The 20,264-nt window shown below is 41.1% G+C and overlaps 1 protein-coding gene across 1 annotated transcript in view; it reads left to right on the forward strand.

The window, feature by feature from the left end:
• Positions 1–20,264, forward strand: part of NEK7 (NIMA related kinase 7) — a 227,255-nt gene that overhangs the window by 191,328 nt on the left and 15,663 nt on the right. Inside the window, 2 exon segments of the mRNA XM_029063357.1 lie at positions 4,258–4,352; positions 8,688–8,801. Coding sequence (XP_028919190.1) covers positions 4,258–4,352; positions 8,688–8,801 — 209 coding nt within the window.

Below are 20,264 nucleotides of genomic sequence, written 5' to 3' on the forward strand. Positions count from 1 at the left end.
AGTGATCTCCTTCCCACCAAATCCAACGGCCTCTATGCCATCCTAATCATCCTCAACCTCTAAGATGCCTCCGATAGTGTTGACCACTCCCTTCTCCTGGAAACATCCAGTCCTGGCTTCAGTGACATTGTCCTCTCCTAGTTCTCCTCCTAGCTTTCTGGGAGCTCATATTCAGTCCCTTTCGTGGGCTCCTCCTCTGCCTCCCAACCTCTGTCTGTGGGAGTTCTCGAGGCTCAGTTCTGCATTCCCGCCTATTCTCCTTTTCCCCCCATCCCTTGGAAAACTCAGTCACAACCACCTCTTTGTGGATGATACCCAAATCTACATCTCCAGCCCTGATATCTCTCCTCTTGAAATTCATATTTCCTCTTGCCTTAAAGACATCTCTACTTGGATGTCCCGCAGACACTTCAAACTAAATATGTCAAAAACAGAACTCCTTATCTTCCCACCCAAACCTTGTCCTCCCACTGACTTTCCCGTCACTGTAGACAGCATCACCACCGCCCCCCCCAGCTCACAAGCCCGTAAACCTGGCGTTATCCTAAACTCATCTCTCTCATTCACCCCAAATATTCAATCTATCACTAAATTTTTTAGTTCAACCTTCACAATATCATTAAAATTGACCGTTCCCTCTCAATCTAAATTGCTACCACATTAAACCAAGCACTTATCCTCTTCTACCTTGATTCAGTCTCTTGCTGCCCTCCCTACCTCGGTCTCTGCCTGCTCCAGTCCATACTTCACTTTGCCGCCCGGATTATTTTTCTACAAAAAATATTCAGTTCACGTTTCCCCACTCCTCAAGAACATCCAGTAGTTGCTCATCCACCTCCGCATCAAAGAGAAACTCCTTTCCGTTGGCTTTAAAGCACTCAATCACCTTACCCCCAACACCTCCCTTACCTTCTTGATTTCCTAGTACTACCCAGCCCTCATGCTTTACTTCTCTAATGCCAACCTGTTAATCAATCAATCATAGTTAATGAGCACTTACTGTGTGCAGAGCACTGTACTAAGTGCCTGTGGGAGTGTCACACAACAATATAACAGACACATTCCCTGCCCACAATGAGCTTACAGTCTAGAGGGAGGGAGATAGACAATATAAATAAATTACAGCTATATACTCAGAGATCTATAAATGAATTACAGATATGTAAATATATTACTGATATTGGTTGTTCATAAAAAGGGTACGAACCCTTCCTGTCTCCTTCCCTTCCTCTTCCCATGACCTCTTAATCCTCTCACTCTCCTCACTCCATCTTCAATGAGTCAGAAGGAGAGAAAGAAGAAAATCCAATGCTCAATTTTCACTCTCGGGCTTTCTTCCTATTGCATCCTCATGAAGGCTCCCGCCATTGATTTCAAGAGGTAAAGCTGATAAATAGGCCATCGGTCATATGCAGATAAAATTCCCCATTTTCTCCCTCTTATAATTCATTCTTTCATTATTACCCTTGCCCTGAATATTGGTAGTTCTTCTCAAGTAATATTCACTGAACTTTGTTTTGAAAACAGAAAACAAGAAGGTGGAAAGTCAGAGCTTTTCGTGTATATGGCATATCTAGGTTAGAGACTTTTTCTGAATGATCCCCCAGCCCAAATGTAAATGTTTTTATATGCCTGCGTTTATGATTTATGTAAATTTTCATTTCTGAAGAATATCGGTTCTGTGCTTGGTGTTGTAGAACAAAGTATATTTAACCCATATAACTATCTATTCCTAGTAAATTATGAATTTATTAGCTATTTATTGCCTAGGGACATTTAGTGTTTAATAAATGAGTGTTCCTACTTTAGTTTGCAAATGTTGCCAATATTTTAGTTCAAAGAAGCTCTGTAAAGTATGAAGTTTATAACTTTTTGTCAAGTCATCAAGCTAATCTTAATGAGGGTAGAGAGATTATTTTTTTTTTGCCTATCTAGATGTTTTTGAGTTTATCTCTGCAGAATTTGCAATACTATTTTTCTCCTGCGTTTTCTCTTGCCGGTCATTGGAGGCTTCAGTTTGTATTGCAGTTACAGTGTTATTCTAAGGCTAAACTCCGTAAAATGCTAGCATTTGTTCTTCTTTTTCCCTATCATCAATCTTTCACACTCCTATCAAACCCCTAATGTATCAGCAGGTTTCCCAGAGCTACTGGTTAAAATTACCTTTGCTTTTGGTAAACTATGAACCTTCAAACCTCAGTGTTTTCAGCTGCCCCCTGTGGATTCTGTGAAGCCTGTTTCTGGCACATTACTCAATGCCAAGTACTTGCTTTATGTCTTAAAGCAACAATAGGTATATATTTATAACCAGTTCCAAGTCCTTTACTCTTAAACCTTTTACTCCTTTCCTTAAATAGAGAGAGTAAATCTGAACGCCACATCTTGTGTCTTATATGTAAAAGAGGCTTACTAGTTTTGAAGGCATTATTTTGTTGAGAAATCTCAAGCATCAATCTTGTTAATCTGTAGCCTATGCCATATGTGAAAGGTATGAGTTCATATAAATCTAGTGAATCCATCATTGTAGGATTGTTTGCATCCTGCATTGCTTTTAAATTGGTAAATTTACATATCTGTTTGGTCCCCTTTATTTATCCCCCCTCCTTGCCATACAACACTTATGTACTTATCTGTAATTTATTTATTTATATTAATGTCTCCCCCTCTAGACCGTAAGCTCAGTGTGAGCAGGGAATATGTCTTTTTATTGTTATATTGTGCTCTCCCAAGCGCTCTGCACACAGTAAGAGCTCAATAAAGATGATCGAATGAATGAATGAATGAGTCAGCTGGTGTTCATAAATAGTATTTGGCAAGAAGGATCATTCAACGCTTGTTCTTTATAGGCAATTCTAAATTAGGTACCTTTTTCATTCCATTTCAGTTTTTCTCTTTTACTGTTGGAGAGACCACCCTGATTCCTTTACCCATTGTTGATCAAAGTGGAACTCTAAAGTACATATATTGTTTATAAACAACTTTTAGTCCAAGACTTGCTTTCCCCACCTTTTTTTAACTCTTTATTTTGATGCTGGAAGCCATAGCTGCCATGTCATCTGAACTGAGAATAGCTCCTTTCCAACGATCTAGTTAGCAGATGACATTCGTGGCTCACACATAAAGATGTTTTTGAAAACTAAAACAAAACGCAACAAACTTTAGCAACTAAGTAAGTGGTAAAATGTGCCACATATTCAAGGATCTCTTTCTCCAAACCAATCACCCCAATATTATTCCAGTGCTGGGATGATATGAAGCTCTAGGTTGTTAATGCAAAAATAATAAGGCATCTCACTTTGAAAATCACGTATATGATTCACATTGATCTGGATTTTTTTTAGACATTTGGAAAGCAACTTGAGTTTGAAGAGCGGCAACTAAAAACAAAAAGCCAAGGATTTAGAATTCAGTCTGTAAAATTATCCAACTTAAATTTGTTCTCTGACATAACAGAATTGGATATAATAGTATCTTTCATTTCTCTAGTGCCTTTGAAAAGCTTAAATCCTTGGAAAGGCCAGTTTTGCCGGTCGTCATTATGTAGATTGAGAAACTAAAGTTTAGAAAGGTTGAGACTTGTCCTAGGTCGCAGAATTAACCAATTCGGGGCTAGTAACTAGAGTCTTCATCACTGTTATCCCAGGGCCAGATCTGTGGATGAGATAAGATCATCTTTTAAATTGTTTGTTTCAAACTGATATATTCTTGTTCTTTTTAAAAATAATCTTATGTTCTCAATGAATATCGTAGATGTACGGATCCCATTTTTTGAAACAGGAAAATTTAAACTCAGGGCTTATTCAATTTCTCTATTTGCTTATTCTAATTTTTTTTTTTTTTTTGGTTTTGAGGGGTTTTTTTGGTATTTGATATGTGCTTACTATGTGCCAGGCACTGTACTGAGGGCTGGGGTAGATACAAGCTAATCAGATTGGACATAGTCCATGTTCCATATGGGGCTCACAGTCTTCAGTGGGGCTTCCAGTAGAGTTATCAAATGAAGCACCATGAAATATGGAGAAGAAAACATACAATTTGTTTGGATTGCTCACGGTGAACTATGAAATTGAGGTGGTCTCAATCGATTGATGTGAAAATTTAAAAACCGAGTTATTTGGGAGTTTCTTCTTTATGACCTCTTTTAGAGGTACTGAGAGGTCTGCAAGTTTTTATGTACTTTCACAATGTATCTGCTCCTCCATTTTTTAACATTCAGTGTTTTGCTTTTTGTTTTTTTTTTTGTTTTTTTTTTTACAGTGGGTACACCTTATTACATGTCTCCAGAGAGGATACATGAAAATGGATACAACTTCAAGTCTGACATCTGGTCTCTCGGCTGTCTACTCTATGAGGTAACATTGATAAATCCAGTAAGCCTGAATCATGTGTTCATACTTTATGCAGTGCCTAGGTATCTGCCTAAAGGTGCACTTGTATATTGTAATTCCTGGCAATATATGGCAGAAGATGAGTATATAATTGTATAAGCAAATATGTCACATTATGAAATTTGAAGCACTGAATTTGTTCATGAATTGAATTTGAATTAGTATAGGAATATCAAAATAACACACATGATTAAAGCTACAAGTATTTGGCATCCAGCCATCGTATTTTTTAAAATTTATATTTTATACATTGTTGCAGCCAACATTTTATCTTAAATCCTTAACACTACATTTCAGCATGTAATGGAAATGATCATTTTCCTGACTACCTTTGAAACATTTTGACTAGATTCAAATGGAAATTTATTGCTTTGGAAAAAAGAACAGCCAAAGTCTAAGGGAAGAACAGAAATGCAGTCAGGAACCAAAATGAACAGAATGTTCCAATCATACTGTTCTGTGAACAAGATTCATTTGTTTTCAGTTTCCTGAAATACAGATTTGATATTAAATGAACAGACTGTACTGCTGCTTGGAAACAATTGTTTTGTTCCAATTATAGTGGTGTTACTGAACTTTGATGTTGCTAAAAAAAAAAAAATTGGTGTGCTTTCTCTTTTGGTCTTTTATGTAAATTATCTAACCAGCATAAGACATTGAAGGTTTTTAAATATCCAGGTGGTGTATGTGATAGAAAAAGTTAAAAGGAAAGTAGCAGTGTATTCAGGGAATGCAGCACAAGTTGAAAAATTAATTCATATAAAATGAAGTTCTTCAAATTCTATTTTACAATAAAAATACATTACCTGGGGGGAAATTAAACTCCGAGTAACCTCTGAGTCAACTTTGAGATGAAGTTCATTTTAAATTTTAACCTACTTGCTAAGTGACATACATAAAATCAGTTTGGTATTTTAGGGTATTCATAATGACAAAATCTAAAAGCCACCCCATGGAAGTTGATTTAAATTTTATATTTTCAGGAATTTCATTTCTGGTTCTAATGTGCAGACGGACTGCAGCGTAATAATGAGATCATCTGATTTGATGAGCCTACAAACACTTGGAATTTATTTTTATTACTGTAGTTTGAATTTCAAGGAAAAACCTCCACCAATTTTTCTTAATCAGTAAATAATTCCTATGTCTTCTATCAAATTATGATTATATAATATTTTCATAGAGTATTCCACATATTTAGGAACTTGAAAAGGTTTTCAAGTTTATTTTTGTTGCTGTTGCTAAAATGAATTTTAAAGGACCGCTGTTAGACTCATGTAACTGAAAAATCATTTCAGTATCCCTGAGAGCAGATTCCGTTGTTTTGACGTTCAGACTATTATAGGAGTACAAAATATAAAAATTAATTCAGGAAGCATACCATATGTGAACCATTCCTCAGACAATTGTGTAATTCAGTAATTTTGTGATCATATCAGTATTTGGTAGAACATAACTGAGGCTCGAGTTAGGTAAAATTTAGAGGAAACACAATTAAGAACGTGACTAAAAACAATTTTGCATTTTAGGTGTTAGAGACACTTTTCGGCTATATCCTCACATAGTGCAGAACACAATTTTAGCTGGTCTTTTAAATTTTCTCACAGATTGATTCTCAGTGCAAAGATCAGATTCAAATTTTGATATAGCACTAAAAACACAAAACAAACCAAAAGACACCCCCAAACCCTCTGGAGCTAGAAGTAGTGTCCTGAAAGTTTTGCCAAGCATTTTTTTTTGTTTGTTTATTTGTTTTAAGTATATTCGAGCCTCCAATTCAAAATTGAATAGTCCATCTATATTATTATTTGGCTTTAAAGAATGAACCCATTTTTAGACAACCCAGGGTCTAATGAAGTTACTCATCAAAATAAAATCATACTAAACTTAAGACAGTGGGGTCTTCTTCATCCCTCCATCTCGCCACTGTACTTTGCATTTTTATATCATTTCCTTCCTAAAGTGCTTTTAAAATCAATTTCATTTTTGTTCATTTATTAGTTTCTGGATTTCTGCCAAATAAAAGAAGTCTGGAAGAACTATAGCATCTTTTGTCGAGATGTAACTGACATTTATATTTCACCTCCTCTCTGTTAAACCGAGCTTCAATATGACTTTAATGAATACAGTACCATAATTGAAATTCAAAAAAATCATTGGAGAACGCAGCATCTTCATTTTTAACTATATACCGTTAGTGGTTTACTCATAACAATGTAAAGCCAGGAAACCTTTTTAAAGTATGTTTTAAACTCCAAAAATTAGACTTTCAGATATTCTCGATCGCTTAAAAAAAACTAGCCGTGCAGTTTTAATTGATATGCAACAAAGTAGACTTTACTAATTAAAATCAAGATGCTGTGCTTTTGCTACATGGACCTTTACATGGAAAAGTAGGTTTTACACATTTCCTTTATTGTTCAGCGCAGCAATTGCATCCTTACAGGGTTGTAGGTTGGTGGCTTACAGTTCAAAAAAAAAGAGAGCTGCCACCAGCCCCGAAGACAGACAGTGGGCTTTCGTCCCTCAAACACCCCCAGAATACTAATCAGGAAAGTCAGACCCTGGAGGTCAGGGAGCAAGTCAATCATTCTAGCGATCGTCTCAGTGTGGAGGATCAAATTAGCCTGAAAAATTCAGCTGCTGGGAGGAGAGGGCGAGCAGCTGTCAGGGGCAGCAGCGAGATGCACTAATGAACCAGATGAATAGTGCAAAAGCTTGAAAATAAAAACAGGACAGTTGACATTTTTCATCTGTCAAAGCAGGAGATGCATGAAAATATAGTATTCCTGTTTTAACTCCTTAGGGGACCGGCTTTTTTTTTTTTAACACTATGATGCATTCAGGCAAAAGTACTTTAATGAACTCCTGGTATATGAAAATGAATCTTTGTGCATTTACTTAGGTATTTTCACATAGGGAGAAATCCTGAGGTTGGTTTTGTTCTTGAGAGAGAATTTTTAGCATTCTCTTTTCCGGTAAGTTATGTCATCTTGTAAGACAAAAATTGTGGCTATGAGTAAAACTGGGCTTTGAGAAAATTCTTCTCGAGTGCGATGTTGTATGTGGTTTGTGACATTTAAATTTTTCCCCCCAATTTCGTGCGTCAAAATGAAACAATCATTGCCAGCCATTCTCCCTTTAATGTGGAACCTAAGCAGCAGACCCGTTAAATGAATTGAAAACGAACGAAACCGTATCGCGCACCTCTCACCACCGGTTTCCACCGGTTGCCGTGCGGGCCGAGGCTCCGAAGGAGTTAAAGCTATATCCGGAGGACCATAAGACAGATGAGAGCCATTTTCAGCTTGTCCTGTCCCTGCTGAAGCTCACTGAGTAGCACAGCACGGACCAGCGTGTTTCACACACACTCTGTCTGTCTGGGGAATGTACACATTGTCCTTCCAAAATCAAACTTATTAGCACATGTAGAAAAGGGTGACTGACTTTGGGGCAGTCCATGAAGCATTCAGTGCCGCTGCGGTTCAAAGATTTAGGAGGCTGCGAACACGAGGCGAACATTTTACGTTGAATCTTTAAGTTGGTAATCCCACTTCCCGCTGCACTTGTTTGCACTTTAAATGTCAAGTTAGAGCGTTGTCTTAAAATAAACATTAGGTGCCGTAATGTTATTTTCTAAGTTGTTCATTCCTTAAGCAGAGTCCTCCTGAAAGAGGTTAGTCTTTTTTGGTGGCCCAGTGAAACTGCCTCTATGCCTGGGTAGTTGAGCTTTCTGATTTGTTTAAGGTTTTCACTCTATTCAAGCTATTATTGGTACGTTTTGCCATGCTTGTAGGCATATGCATCTTTCATCCTCGTCTGAGATAAACAAAGGCCTTTTCCTATGATAAATAAATTTACTTTTCAGTTCATGTTTTTTAAACTCAAATTGTTTTCTGGTTTTCATTAAACACTTAGCGATTGCATAGTCTTGATATTAGAATCAATGCCGTAAATAGGATGCAAATCTGTTTTTAAAGTTTTCCTTACGATGGAATAAATGTGAGATTCTCTAGTCTGAGAATCTTCCTTGCACTACCAAAAAATAGATTCACCTATTAGTTTTTAGTGAAATTGAAGGGGTTTTTTTTTTAAAAGCGATGTCTGTACTTTGCAGAATTTGAAATAGATTTTTAGGCCTTTTTTGCTAATTTTCCCGAAAGGAGGTCATCAAAATTTTACATTCCAAAATCACATTTAACGTTCCGTAGAATGTTTCACCATGCTTTTTTTATCTATTTGGGGAACCCATCTTGGAAGTTCTACCTGATGTGTAAGTTTTACTGATCTACTTCACAGATGGCTGCCTTGCAAAGTCCATTCTATGGTGACAAAATGAACTTGTATTCTCTGTGTAAGAAAATAGAACAGTGTGACTACCCACCTCTTCCTTCAGACCACTATTCAGAGGAAGTAAGTCATTTTTCATTTCCCATTTCCTGCTATTCGTTTTGCTTATACTTATGTTTTCTAGGGAAGCAAATGAAGAGTGTGAGTGGCAGAATCACTGCTCTTAATATAGTTTTTATTCTGTTTGGAACTCATCAGTTAATTACTTGACTATCATTGATTTTGTGGTGCATAGCTCAGTTTGCTTTGTTAAATGAGCTAGGTACAGGTATGAGTAAATGACTTGCCAATTTATTATTGCTTAACAAATTGCAAAACTTTTTGGGAAACCTGGGTTCTGTGCTTCATAAAAACTTCTGGATAGTGATCACCCTGTTCACTTTCCCGAAGAGGAATATACTCCATTCTTATTCTCCATTCTTACTGTCTCTGAGATCATTAGGACACTAACAAATAACGAAGAGCAGTTGGAAAATATTGTTGCCTTTTCTTTCATTTCCTCCACTTTCTCTCTTTTTTTACTTCTCCCCGACCGTCTGCACCCCACCCCCAACCCCAAACTTGTTCTTGTTCGATTCATTCTCCACCAGACTTAAGCCAGATCTTCCCACCTGCGGACACATTTCTTCTGTGAATTGTTGAAATGATAGTGTAGGATGGGGTAACTGTCTATTGGAATAGAATTGAATAGTGCAGTGGTTTTTTTTTTCATATCAAGAAATATCACAGCCCGCATTTTGGTGACCAGTTAAAATAGACTCATGAAGGTCTCTCCCAGCATCTGCTTTTATGATAAACAAAGGAGACGGACAGTATGATACAAGTCACCATGATTACCAGTATCCAAAAAGAGACATACAGAGTGGGAACACTTCTGATCGGTCAGGTGTGAGTTGTGTATGCCCAGCTCTATTCTGTAAGGGGCTTCCCCACCTTATGCTTAGCAAAAGCCAAGACTTCTCACTTTCTTGAGCAACATATTATTTCCATTAAAAGGAAAGCAATAAAAGATGGCTCTTTGTATGCTCAAAACTCCCATAGTGTACGTTTACTGAGGTCAATCTTGCCACACTTTCCATTTTTCAGGAAATGGGGTCAAGGAAAAGAGGAATCAGAGAAGGAAGAATAAGGGAGATGACATCAGTCACTAAGAAAGGAGTTTCTCGACAATATTTGTACTAGCCATTTATTTCCGGATTGTCCTAGCATCAACGGTTATTACTTGTGGTTCTTTGTCTCAATCCCCTTTTTCCAAAGTTAAAGTTGAGGATGTTAGCGATACATTGCCGTCCAGTTTTTTGTTTGCTCATATGTAGAGTGACATATTTTCCCTTTGCAAATAAGTAGATTTGGCCAACATAATTAGAATGAGTTCATACGAAGATGTAATGGTAATTTAGAAGCAATGTGGCCTTTATTTGGTTCTCCCACCGATGCCATTCTATTGGTTATTTTAATTTCTTTCGTAAAGTACAAATATGGCATTTCATATAGCCGACTTCAGAACTGTAGGCCGAGAAATACAGGAGGATACAAACGGAAATGCAGAATGATAGCAAAAATGTCAAGGGCCGTTCTTTGTTGTGTCATTCATGCTGTCTTCTTTTTTCTAGGAAGCACATGAATATTTCACATTTCTGCATCCTCATCCCCTATTCTTCTTGACTAATTTTCAGACTGTCTGAATTTGCATTTCACATGGTAGCTGATTAGGAGATGCCGAGTGCAGCAGTGAAGCCTCAGCAGGCGGTTACCATGGTGACCTTCAGCAGGATTTTAATGATGATGCCACTAGTGGTTCGTTGAAGTCGGCCTGCCTGCAGGGCTACTTCACCGCAGCTAAGTGTGAAGTTGGATATTCGGATTCTCAGCCAAGGGGCAAATATCAAAGTCTGGCCCAGATAGAAGGTCTTGGAGTTGGGAAAGGGAAAGAGATTCCACTTTTGACTGACTCTATTATATACTTTCCAGTTTTGAAAAAAAAAAGATACAAAGCCAAACATGTAATATTTTGTTCTTTTCGCAAAGAAAGGCAGTGTGATCGTCCATATTGGCTAGATCAGATTTTATGCCTCACTAAAGGAGACTCGTGGTGCCTTGATAAATATGGAAAATAATTGCTTACTAAAATGATGAACCCTACAAAATATTACAGGCTATGTGATAATGTCACTTTGATCAGATCTGATACGGAGAATGAGAGAGTTTGAAATGTCGACTTGCTGATACATGTATTCTTTTCTTAAAGATGGCAATGAGGGAGTTTTAAAATTTTTAAATAAATATTACATAGGATTAGAAGTGGTGAGAATAACCTAATGTTGTTAATATCCTACATATTTCATGTACAGAGGAAAATTTATGCTAGAAAATCTTTATTCAGTTTAGATATGTTCTACTGAAGTAGGAAAAATTCTTAGACAGCAGTGCTTGCTTCTGCTTCGGACTCTGTAGGATGAATTTGATCTCTTTGTTAGTGAATAGCCAAAACCAAGAATATATAGTCATTCAAATGAACTTTAATAAATTGGCCTACTGCTTGTGAACACTTCTTTGTTTTTAAGTAAACAATAAAGATGATTTTAATATGTGTTTGGGGGGATTCATCCTTTCTCCCTTGGCAGTAAGCTTGTTGGAGGCAGGGAATTTGCTATATTGTGTTGTACTCTCCCAAGTGCTTAGTACAGTGCCCTGCACAAAGTAAGTGCTCAATAAATATGATTGATTGATTTTAGAAGTGAATTTTACAAACTGGGTTTGTTGAGATTTTCCCAGCTTTGAAACAAAAGCCCGATCTCAGGATTGCCATTCAATGGCAATTTTTGCAGAATTGGAGACGCCTAAGAATGCATCATTTCAACAATATTGAACGTATCAATAATTCAGGTTTTTCAAAGTCAGAAACACTAAGACATTCGCTTTTCTTGCATATCCAATTGTCTAGAAGGTTCTGTGTATGTAATTATGTGCTGCTTTTAGATGTACTCCAATTTTCATTAAAATATGCTTAAAAAAAACATTTGGAAATTTATGTCAAACTGATGCACGTGAGAAGTCATCTGATATGAAATATGCAATAATTTTGTACAAAATAGATATAATAATAATGTTGGTATTTGTTAAGCGCTTACTATGTGCAGAGCACTGTTCTAAGCGCTGGGGTAGACTCGGGGGAATCAGGTTGTCCCACATGGGGCTCACAGTCTTAATCCCCATTTTACAGATGAGGTAACTGAGGCCCAGAGAAGTTAAGTGACTTGCCCACAGTCACACAGCTGACAAGTGGCAGAGCCGGGATTCGAACCCATGACCTCTGACTCCAAAGCCCGGGCTCTTTCCACTGAGCCACGCTTCTTCTCCGACTACCAATTTCATATTTGAACATTTTACTATTGGAAGCCAAAAAATGTTCAAATAAATAAGGAGCGTACACACATGACCTGTTTGGGAACTTATCTCCTGACCAGTTTTAGTTCTGCAATGCCCACTGACTTAGTTGGCTCCATTTCTAATAACCCTGGTAGCTAAAGACTTCCCATCTGTGAGCCTAAAGAGTCCATGTTGTCAGTGAATCAGTCAATGGTATTTATTCAGTGCTTACCGTGTGCAGAGCACTATACTATCTCCCTCCTCTCCTCATATACAATGGATCAACTCTCTCTCCACCTTCAAATCCCCACTAAAATCTCTTCTCCAAGAGGTCTTCCCTGACTAAGCTCTCATATTCAAACTTCCCTTCTGCGTCACCTGTACTCTTGGATCTGCTCCCCTTAATCATTTGAAAATCACCCTACCTCAGCCCCAGAGCACTTATGTACATATTTTTATATTTGCCCATTTCCCCATCTAATTTATTTTAAAGCCTATATCCACCTGTAGACTGTAATTTCTTTGTGGGCAGAGATCATAGAGCATGGGCCTGGGAATCGGAAAGTCATGGCTCTGCCACTTGTCTGATTTGTGACCTCACTATCCCTCCTCCCCCCTCCCTCTCCTTCCCCTCCTTCGAAGCCCATATCATTCGCCTCTACCACCCACTCGTTACTTGTCGCCGTCATCTACCGCCCTCCCGGTCCCACCTCCGACTTCTTCAACCACCTTGACCCCTTTCTCACCTTCCTTCTCTCCTTCTCTCTGCCCACTTTGATCCTTGGAGACTTCAACATCCATACGGATGTACCCGACGACTCCTCTGCCGCCCGCCTGCTATCCCTCCTCGACTCTGCCGACCTCCTCCTCCACCATACCGCGCCCACTCACCGACTCGGTCACACCCTCGATCTTGTCATCTCCTACCGCTGCACTATCTCCTCACTCACCAACTCTGAAATCCCTCTCTCGGACCATAACCTTCTCACCTGCCTCATCTCTCACACTCCCTCCCCCTGCAAATCTTCGCTACTGCCCCACAGAGACCTCCGCTCTCTCGATCCCATCCGTCTTTCCAATAGCATCTCGTCTCACCTTGCCGCCCTGTCCTCTCTTCCCACTCTCGACGATCAGGTCTCCGCTCTCAACTCCACCCTCACTACTCATCTCGACTCTCTCGCCCCCCTTTCCCTCCGCCGCTCTCGCGCCACTAACCCACAGCCCTGGATCACCTCCTCCGTCCGCCTCCTACGCTCCTATGCTCGAGCTGCTGAGCGCCGCTGGCGAAAGTCCAAGCACCAAGCCGACCTCACACACTTCAAATTTATCCTTTCCTGCCTTAACTCTGCCCTCTCCTCCGCCAGGCAAAGCTTCTTCTCCTCCCTCATCGACACCCATGCCCGTCACCCCCGCCGATTGTTCCGGACCTTTAACTCTCTCCTTAGGCCCCCTGTTCCTCCCCCTCCCCCATCTCTCACCCCTAATGATCTGGCCACCTATTTCCTCACGAAAATCAACACGATCAGGTCTGAGCTCCCCAAAGTCACCCCTCCGCCTCTCCCCTCCCCCCCAACAACCCCCTCCCCTACTTTCCCATCCTTCCCTGCAGTATCCTCAGAGGAGATCTCCTCCCTCCTCGCAAGTGCCACCCCCTCCACCTGCGCCTCGGACCCCATTCCCTCTCACCTTCTTAAAACCATCGCCCCTGCCCTCCTCCCTTCCTTAACTTCTATTTTTAACCACTCAATCTCCAAGGGCTCCTTCCCCTCTGCCTTCAAACACGCCCACGTCTCCCCCATCCTAAAAAAACCCGCTCTTGACCCCACTTCCCCCTCCAGTTATCGTCCTATCTCCCTACTACCCTTCCTTTCCAAAATCTTAGAACGAGTCGTCTACAATCGATGCCTAGAATTCCTTAACTCCCATTCTCTCCTAGACCCCCTCCAATCTGGCTTCCGTCCCCTCCACTCTACCGAGACTGCTCTCTCTAAGGTCACCCATGACCTCCTTCTTGCCAAATCCAATGGCTCCTACTCCATTCTGATCCTCCTTGACCTCTCTGCTGCCTTTGACACTGTCGACCATCCCCTCCTCCTCCGTACCTTATCTCACCTTGGCTTCACGGACTCTGTCCTCTCCTGGTTCTCCTCTTACCTCTCTGGCCGATCATTCTCGGTCTCCTACGCTGGAGCCTCCTCCCCCTCCCATCCTTTAACTGTTGGAGTTCCTCAAGGGTCAGTTCTTGGCCCTCTTCTGTTCTCCATTTACACTCACTCCCTCGGTGAACTCATCCGCTCTCACGGCTTTGACTACCATCTCTACGCAGATGACACGCAGATCTACATCTCCGCCCCTGTCCTCTCCCCCTCCCTTCAGGCTCGCATCTCCTCCTGCCTCCGGGACGTCTCCACCTGGATGTCTGCCCGCCACCTAAAACTCAACATGAGCGAGACTGAGCTCCTCATCTTCCCTCCCAAGCCCGGTCCGCTCCCAGACTTCTCCATCACCGTGGATGGCACGACCATCCTTCCCGTCCCGCAGGCCCGCAATCTCGGTGTCATCCTTGACTCGTCCCTCTCGTTCACCCCACACATCCTATCCGTTACCGAGACCTGCCGGTTTCACCTCTACAATATCGCCAAGATCCGCCCTTTCCTCTCCACCCAAACGGCTACCTTACTATTACGGGCTCTCGTTATATCCCGGCTAGACTACTGTGTCAGCCTTCTCTCTGACCTCCCTTCCTCCTCTCTCGCCCCGCTCCGGTCTATTCTTCACTCCGCTGCCCGGCTCATCTTCCTGCAGAAATGATCTGGGCATGTCACTCCCCTTCTTAAACAACTCCAGTGGTTGCCTATCGACCTCCGCTCCAAACAAAAACTCCTCACTCTAGGCTTCAAGGCTCTCCACCACCTTGCCCCTTCCTACCTCTCCTCCCTTCTCTCTTTCTACCGCCCACCCCGCACGCTCCGCTCCTCTGCCGCCCACCTCCTCGCCGTCCCTCGGTCTCGCCTATCCCGCCGTCGACCCCTGGGTCACGTCCTCCCGCGGTCCTGGAACGCCCTCCCTCCTCACCTCCGCCAAACTGATTCTCTTTCCCTCTTCAAAACCTTACTTAAAAATCACCTCCTCCAAGAGGCCTTCCCAGACTGAGCTCCTCTTCCCCCTCTACTCCCTCTGCCATCCCCCCTTTACCTCTCCGCAGCTAAAGCCTCATTTTCCCCTTTTCCCTCTGCTCCTCCACCTCTCCCTTCCCATCCCCACAGCACTGTACCCGTCCGCTCAACTGTATATATTTTCGTTACCCTATTTATTTTGTTAATGAATTGTACATCGCCTTGATTCTATTTAGTTGCCATTGTTTTTACGAGATGTTCTTCCCCTTGACGCTGTTTAGTGCCATTGTTCTTGTCTGTCCGTCTCCCCCGATTAGACTGTAAGCCTGTCAAACGGCAGGGACTGTCTCTATCTGTTGCCGACTTGTTCATCCCAAGCGCTTAGTACAGTGCTCTGCACATAGTAAGCGCTCAATAAATACTATTGAATGACCTCAGGCAAGTCACTTCACTTCTCTGTGCCTCAGTTCCCTCATCTGTAAAATGGGGAATAAGATTGCAAGCGCCAGGTGGGGCAGGAACTGTGTTCAACCTGATTTGTTTGTACTAACCCTGTGCTTAGTAAAGTGTGTGGCACATAGTAAGCACTTAACAAATACAACAATTATTACTATCTGCAACCTCTTGTATTGTACTTTAGTCAAGCTTAGCTTCAATACTAGGAGATAGACTTCATTCTAGGACTGCGTTGCTTATGATAATGTCCTACTATTTGATGTTTCATATAGCCTCTAAGTGATGCCAAGTAATCAATCATTCAGTCGATCGTATGTATTGAGCCCTTGCTCTGTGCAGAGCACTGTACTAAGTGCTTGGGAGAGTACAGTATAACAGAGTTCCCTGCCCACAGTGAGCTTACAGTCTAGAGGGGGAGACAGACATTAATGTGAATAAATAAATTACGGATATGTGCTGAAGTGCTGTAGGGCTGAGGGAGGGATAAATAAAGGGAGCAAATCCCCAAGTTCAGGAGTGACCCAGAAGGGAGGGGAAGGAGAGACTCAGTCAGGGAAGGGCTCTTGGAAGAGATGTACCTTCAATAAGGGAAGCAGCATGGCTCAGTGGAAAGAGTGTGGGCTGGGGAGTCAGAGGTCATGGGTTCGAATCCTGGGTCTGCCACTTGTCAGCTGTGTGACTGTGGGCAAGTCACTTCACTTCTCTGTGCCTCAGTTACCTCATCTGTAAAATAGGGATGAAGACTGTGAGCCTCACAAGGGACAACCTGATTACCCTGTATCTACCCCAGCGCTTAGAACAGTGCTCTGCACATAGCAAGCGCTTAACAAATACCAACATTATTATTATTATAAGTCTTTGAAGATGGGGAAGAGTAGTTGTCTGTAGCACCTGAGGGAGTTCAGCTGTTATAGCCACAGAGAAGGTTGGACAGCACTATGGCTCTGTTGACCGTCATTTGAGTCTGGAACCTAAGATTGTCTTAGTGCCACATTTGGTTAGGCAAACTCCCAAAGGACACACACTGTTTGCACATAAAAGATAAACTTGTTTTCTGATTGCTTGGCATTTGCATGCCTTGGTCTTGTTTTTGAATCTGCTTCCTGGTGTATCCTCTTTGTATCAATCAATGCTTTCAACTGAGCACTTACTACTCTGTGCAGAGCACCGAAATAATTACGCGGGAGAGAACAGTTCAGAAGGGTTAGAAGACACGTTCCCGTCCTCAAGGCGCTTTCAGGTTAGATGGGGAGACACACGGTACAATAAAGTTCGGATACATAGCTAAGTACTGTGAGGCTGAGGGTCGGGTGAATATCAAGTCTTTCAAGTGTATTTCAGATATTGTTTGTGTTAATGTCCGTCTCCCTCTCTAGACTGCAGGCTTCTTGCGGGCAGGGCACATGTCTACTAACTTTGTGGCATTATACTTTCCCAAGTGCTTCGTATAGTGCTTTGCTCACACTAAGCATTCAATAAATAAAATTGATTGATCACAAACCCAAGTGGAAGGTTGATGCAGAGGGAGATGGAATAGGGGAAATGAGGGCTTAGTCAGGAAAGGCCTCTTGGAGGAGATGTGCTTTTAATAAGGCTTTGCAGGTGGAGAGAGAGGTGGTCTGTCATCAAAAACAGTATCATTTGGTTCTTAAAGTCTCATCTGGAGAACAGCAACCTTTTCCTGCCTGTTGCTCCAAAACGCCAATAACTGTACTTCTTGGTTGGAGACAGTGCTTCTTTCTGTACTTGAAAAAGTTATCCTGCTCTCTGTTTGCACATAATTTACCCTGGTTCAGTTCACCATTCAGTAGGCTTGGCGGACCAATCATCCATTCTCTTCACATGTCTTGTCTGGAGAAGCTATGAGACATCAAGGTTCAGACCACAGTAAAGGTCACTGAAGCTGTAGCAGTGTCAAAGGAATATGGTATGCTTTTTCAGTCACTGTTTTGAAAAGAGGAGGACGTATTAAACAACCAAATGAACGTAACACTACTATAAATTTAGATGTGTTTTACAGAAAAAATTCTAAAATACCATCTACATTCCAATTTTGTCTTGTTTCTTCTGAATTTCCATAAAACGGCCCTTTTACTCTGAAATAAACAAAAGCCAGTAAGCTTGTTAAAAATTTATTTAAGACTCGTTGGCCTTTCATGAATATACGGAGGTTCTCACTTTAGGTAGCATATTGAAAGAAGTGGTATCTTTTGCAAACTGAGCCCAGTGTAATTATTATTATTGTCCAAGAAGGAACGTTTTTGTGCTGCAATTCCTTGAAAAATAGTATAAGGATCCTGGAATAATTACATTTTGAACTCTCCGTGGTCAGGGTCTGTGTTGTCTGTTGTGTGTGTTCCTTTTCTCAGTGCCCATTACTGCTCTTGATATTAAGCAAATATTCAGATATTGTGCATAGCCGTCCTTTGATTTTAAAGATAACTCTGTTGATAGTAACTTCCTATCCGTCCATGCAAGTATGTCTGTAAAAACCAATGCTGGGCTGACACTCTGCTCACAAGGTTTACAAGGGTAAACCCTCTCTACTCTAGTGAGTTTTTCCCAGTAGTAGCTGTAATATTAGCAATAGTAATCATCATAAAACTATGAGACCCACATGGGACAGGGACTGTGCCCAACCCTATTTGCTTGTATCCACCCCAGCGTTTAGTACGATGAGCACAGAGTAAGTGCTTAACAAATACCACAGTTATTATTAGTAGTAGTAGCAGGAGTGGTAAGTAATAGAATTTTTTAGTCACCTACTGAGTGCAAGGTAAGCACTTAAGAAATACCACAATTAGTAGTAGTAGTAGTGATAGTAATCGTACTATTTTTTAGTCAGATCCTTTCCATGAGAAAGAGAGAGAGAGAACTGAAAACCACAACAGCTTTTCAGACCTTCAACTTGGTGTGTGGCTTGATGCTCTGTCTTACAGTCTGCTGAAATTAGTACTGGCCGTTTTTATTGGTTTTTTGTGTCTTTATGCATCATGAGACACTATTCTTAGTAGTGGAATTTGATGGCTGGTTTCAGTTTTGTGTTGTTATTGAAAACCTTTGATTACATGTGGTGTTTTCCAGGTGTAGGCAAGTACTTCACCTGTACTTTATTCTGACTAATTACCAGATAAGATCGACTAACATGTCTCCTTTCCTTCCATTTCCTTTTTAAAGTGTTCTTTCCCCCAAGCAAAGGATTTCTGGTAATCCTTGCATTTGTAGGCTGTGTTGCTTTCCCCCAACGCCCCCAAACTAAATGTAGCCTTCTAGAAAAGTTTAATGGAGATGAAAGTTTTAAAGTTATTTAATGAGTTTAATTTTATGGTAAGATCTCACTGCTAATTCTGGCTAGTTCTCAGCCAGGGAGATGTGTTATCTTTCGATGGTTGCTTCTATGGGGCACCTAGTGGTGTGAAAGCCAACAAAAACTTACTAAACAAAGAAAATAACAATCACATCATTTAACCTCCTAATATTACACTATAGGCGGTAGTCTGATCATCATCGACAGTATTTATTGAGTACTTACTGTGGGCAGAACACAGTACTGGATGAAACGCTTGGGAGAGCACTGTAAAATAGAATTGGTAGACACATTCCCTGTAGTTTGATGAGGGGAATGGCATTTGTGGGCAATGAGCTAACCCGAAACAGAGTTGACGTCACAGCCTTGAGAGGAGAAAGGTTCCTGAAAAAGAACAACTCACAGAAATAGGTACTGAAGAGGCCTTCCTTTAGAACCATCATCCCTGTCTTGAACAAAGGCTCGTAAAGGTAGGCTGTACAGTCGGACAATTGCATGTCTCAAACCTTTCTGATCTCTCAGGAAGGGTTAAATGATCATAGTAATAATAATAGTGGTCATTTGTTAAGCGCTTACTATTTGCCAGGCACTGTGCTAAGCTCTGGGGTGGATACAAGCAAATCGGGTTGGACACAGTCCCTGTCCCACATGGGGCTCACAGTCTCGATCCCCATTTTATGGTTGAGGCAGCTGAGGCACAGAGAAGTTAAGTGACTTGTCCAAGGTCACACAGGAGTCCAGAGCTTAGTACAGTCCCTGGCACAAAGTAAGAACTCAATAAATACCAGAATTATTAAGTGGCGGAGCAGGGATTAGAACCCATGACCTTCTACCTCCCAAGCCCATGGTCTGTCCATTACACCATGCTGCTTATGATTTAGAAATTATATACTTATTTCTAAAGCAGAAACCCTGGGGCAGATCCACACTGTATATGTCTCTTCTGTAAGTGATGTTAATGGGAAATTTCTATATGGACCAAGGCAGATTTTTTGCAGCAGGACCAGTGTCTGATATATTGACAGGTGGACAGTGTTGTCGAAAGAGAAAAATCACTGGATGATGTGGGGTTGGTAAATTAAACAATGAACTACTCCTCTTCTTTGAATTTGCCAGTCATCAGCTATTAATAACTAATAGTCTTCCACTGAACACTATAAAGCTATATACAATGTCTCATTTTTAAATATAAGAAGCAGCATGGCCTCCTCTCCCCACCGTCATCCACCCCAGAGCTTAGTACAGTGCCTGGTACCTAGTAAGTGCTTAACAAATGCC

Source organism: Ornithorhynchus anatinus, chromosome 4 (assembly GCF_004115215.2).
Source record: "Ornithorhynchus anatinus isolate Pmale09 chromosome 4, mOrnAna1.pri.v4, whole genome shotgun sequence".
In the NCBI taxonomy this organism is placed as follows: Eukaryota; Metazoa; Chordata; class Mammalia; order Monotremata; family Ornithorhynchidae; genus Ornithorhynchus; species Ornithorhynchus anatinus.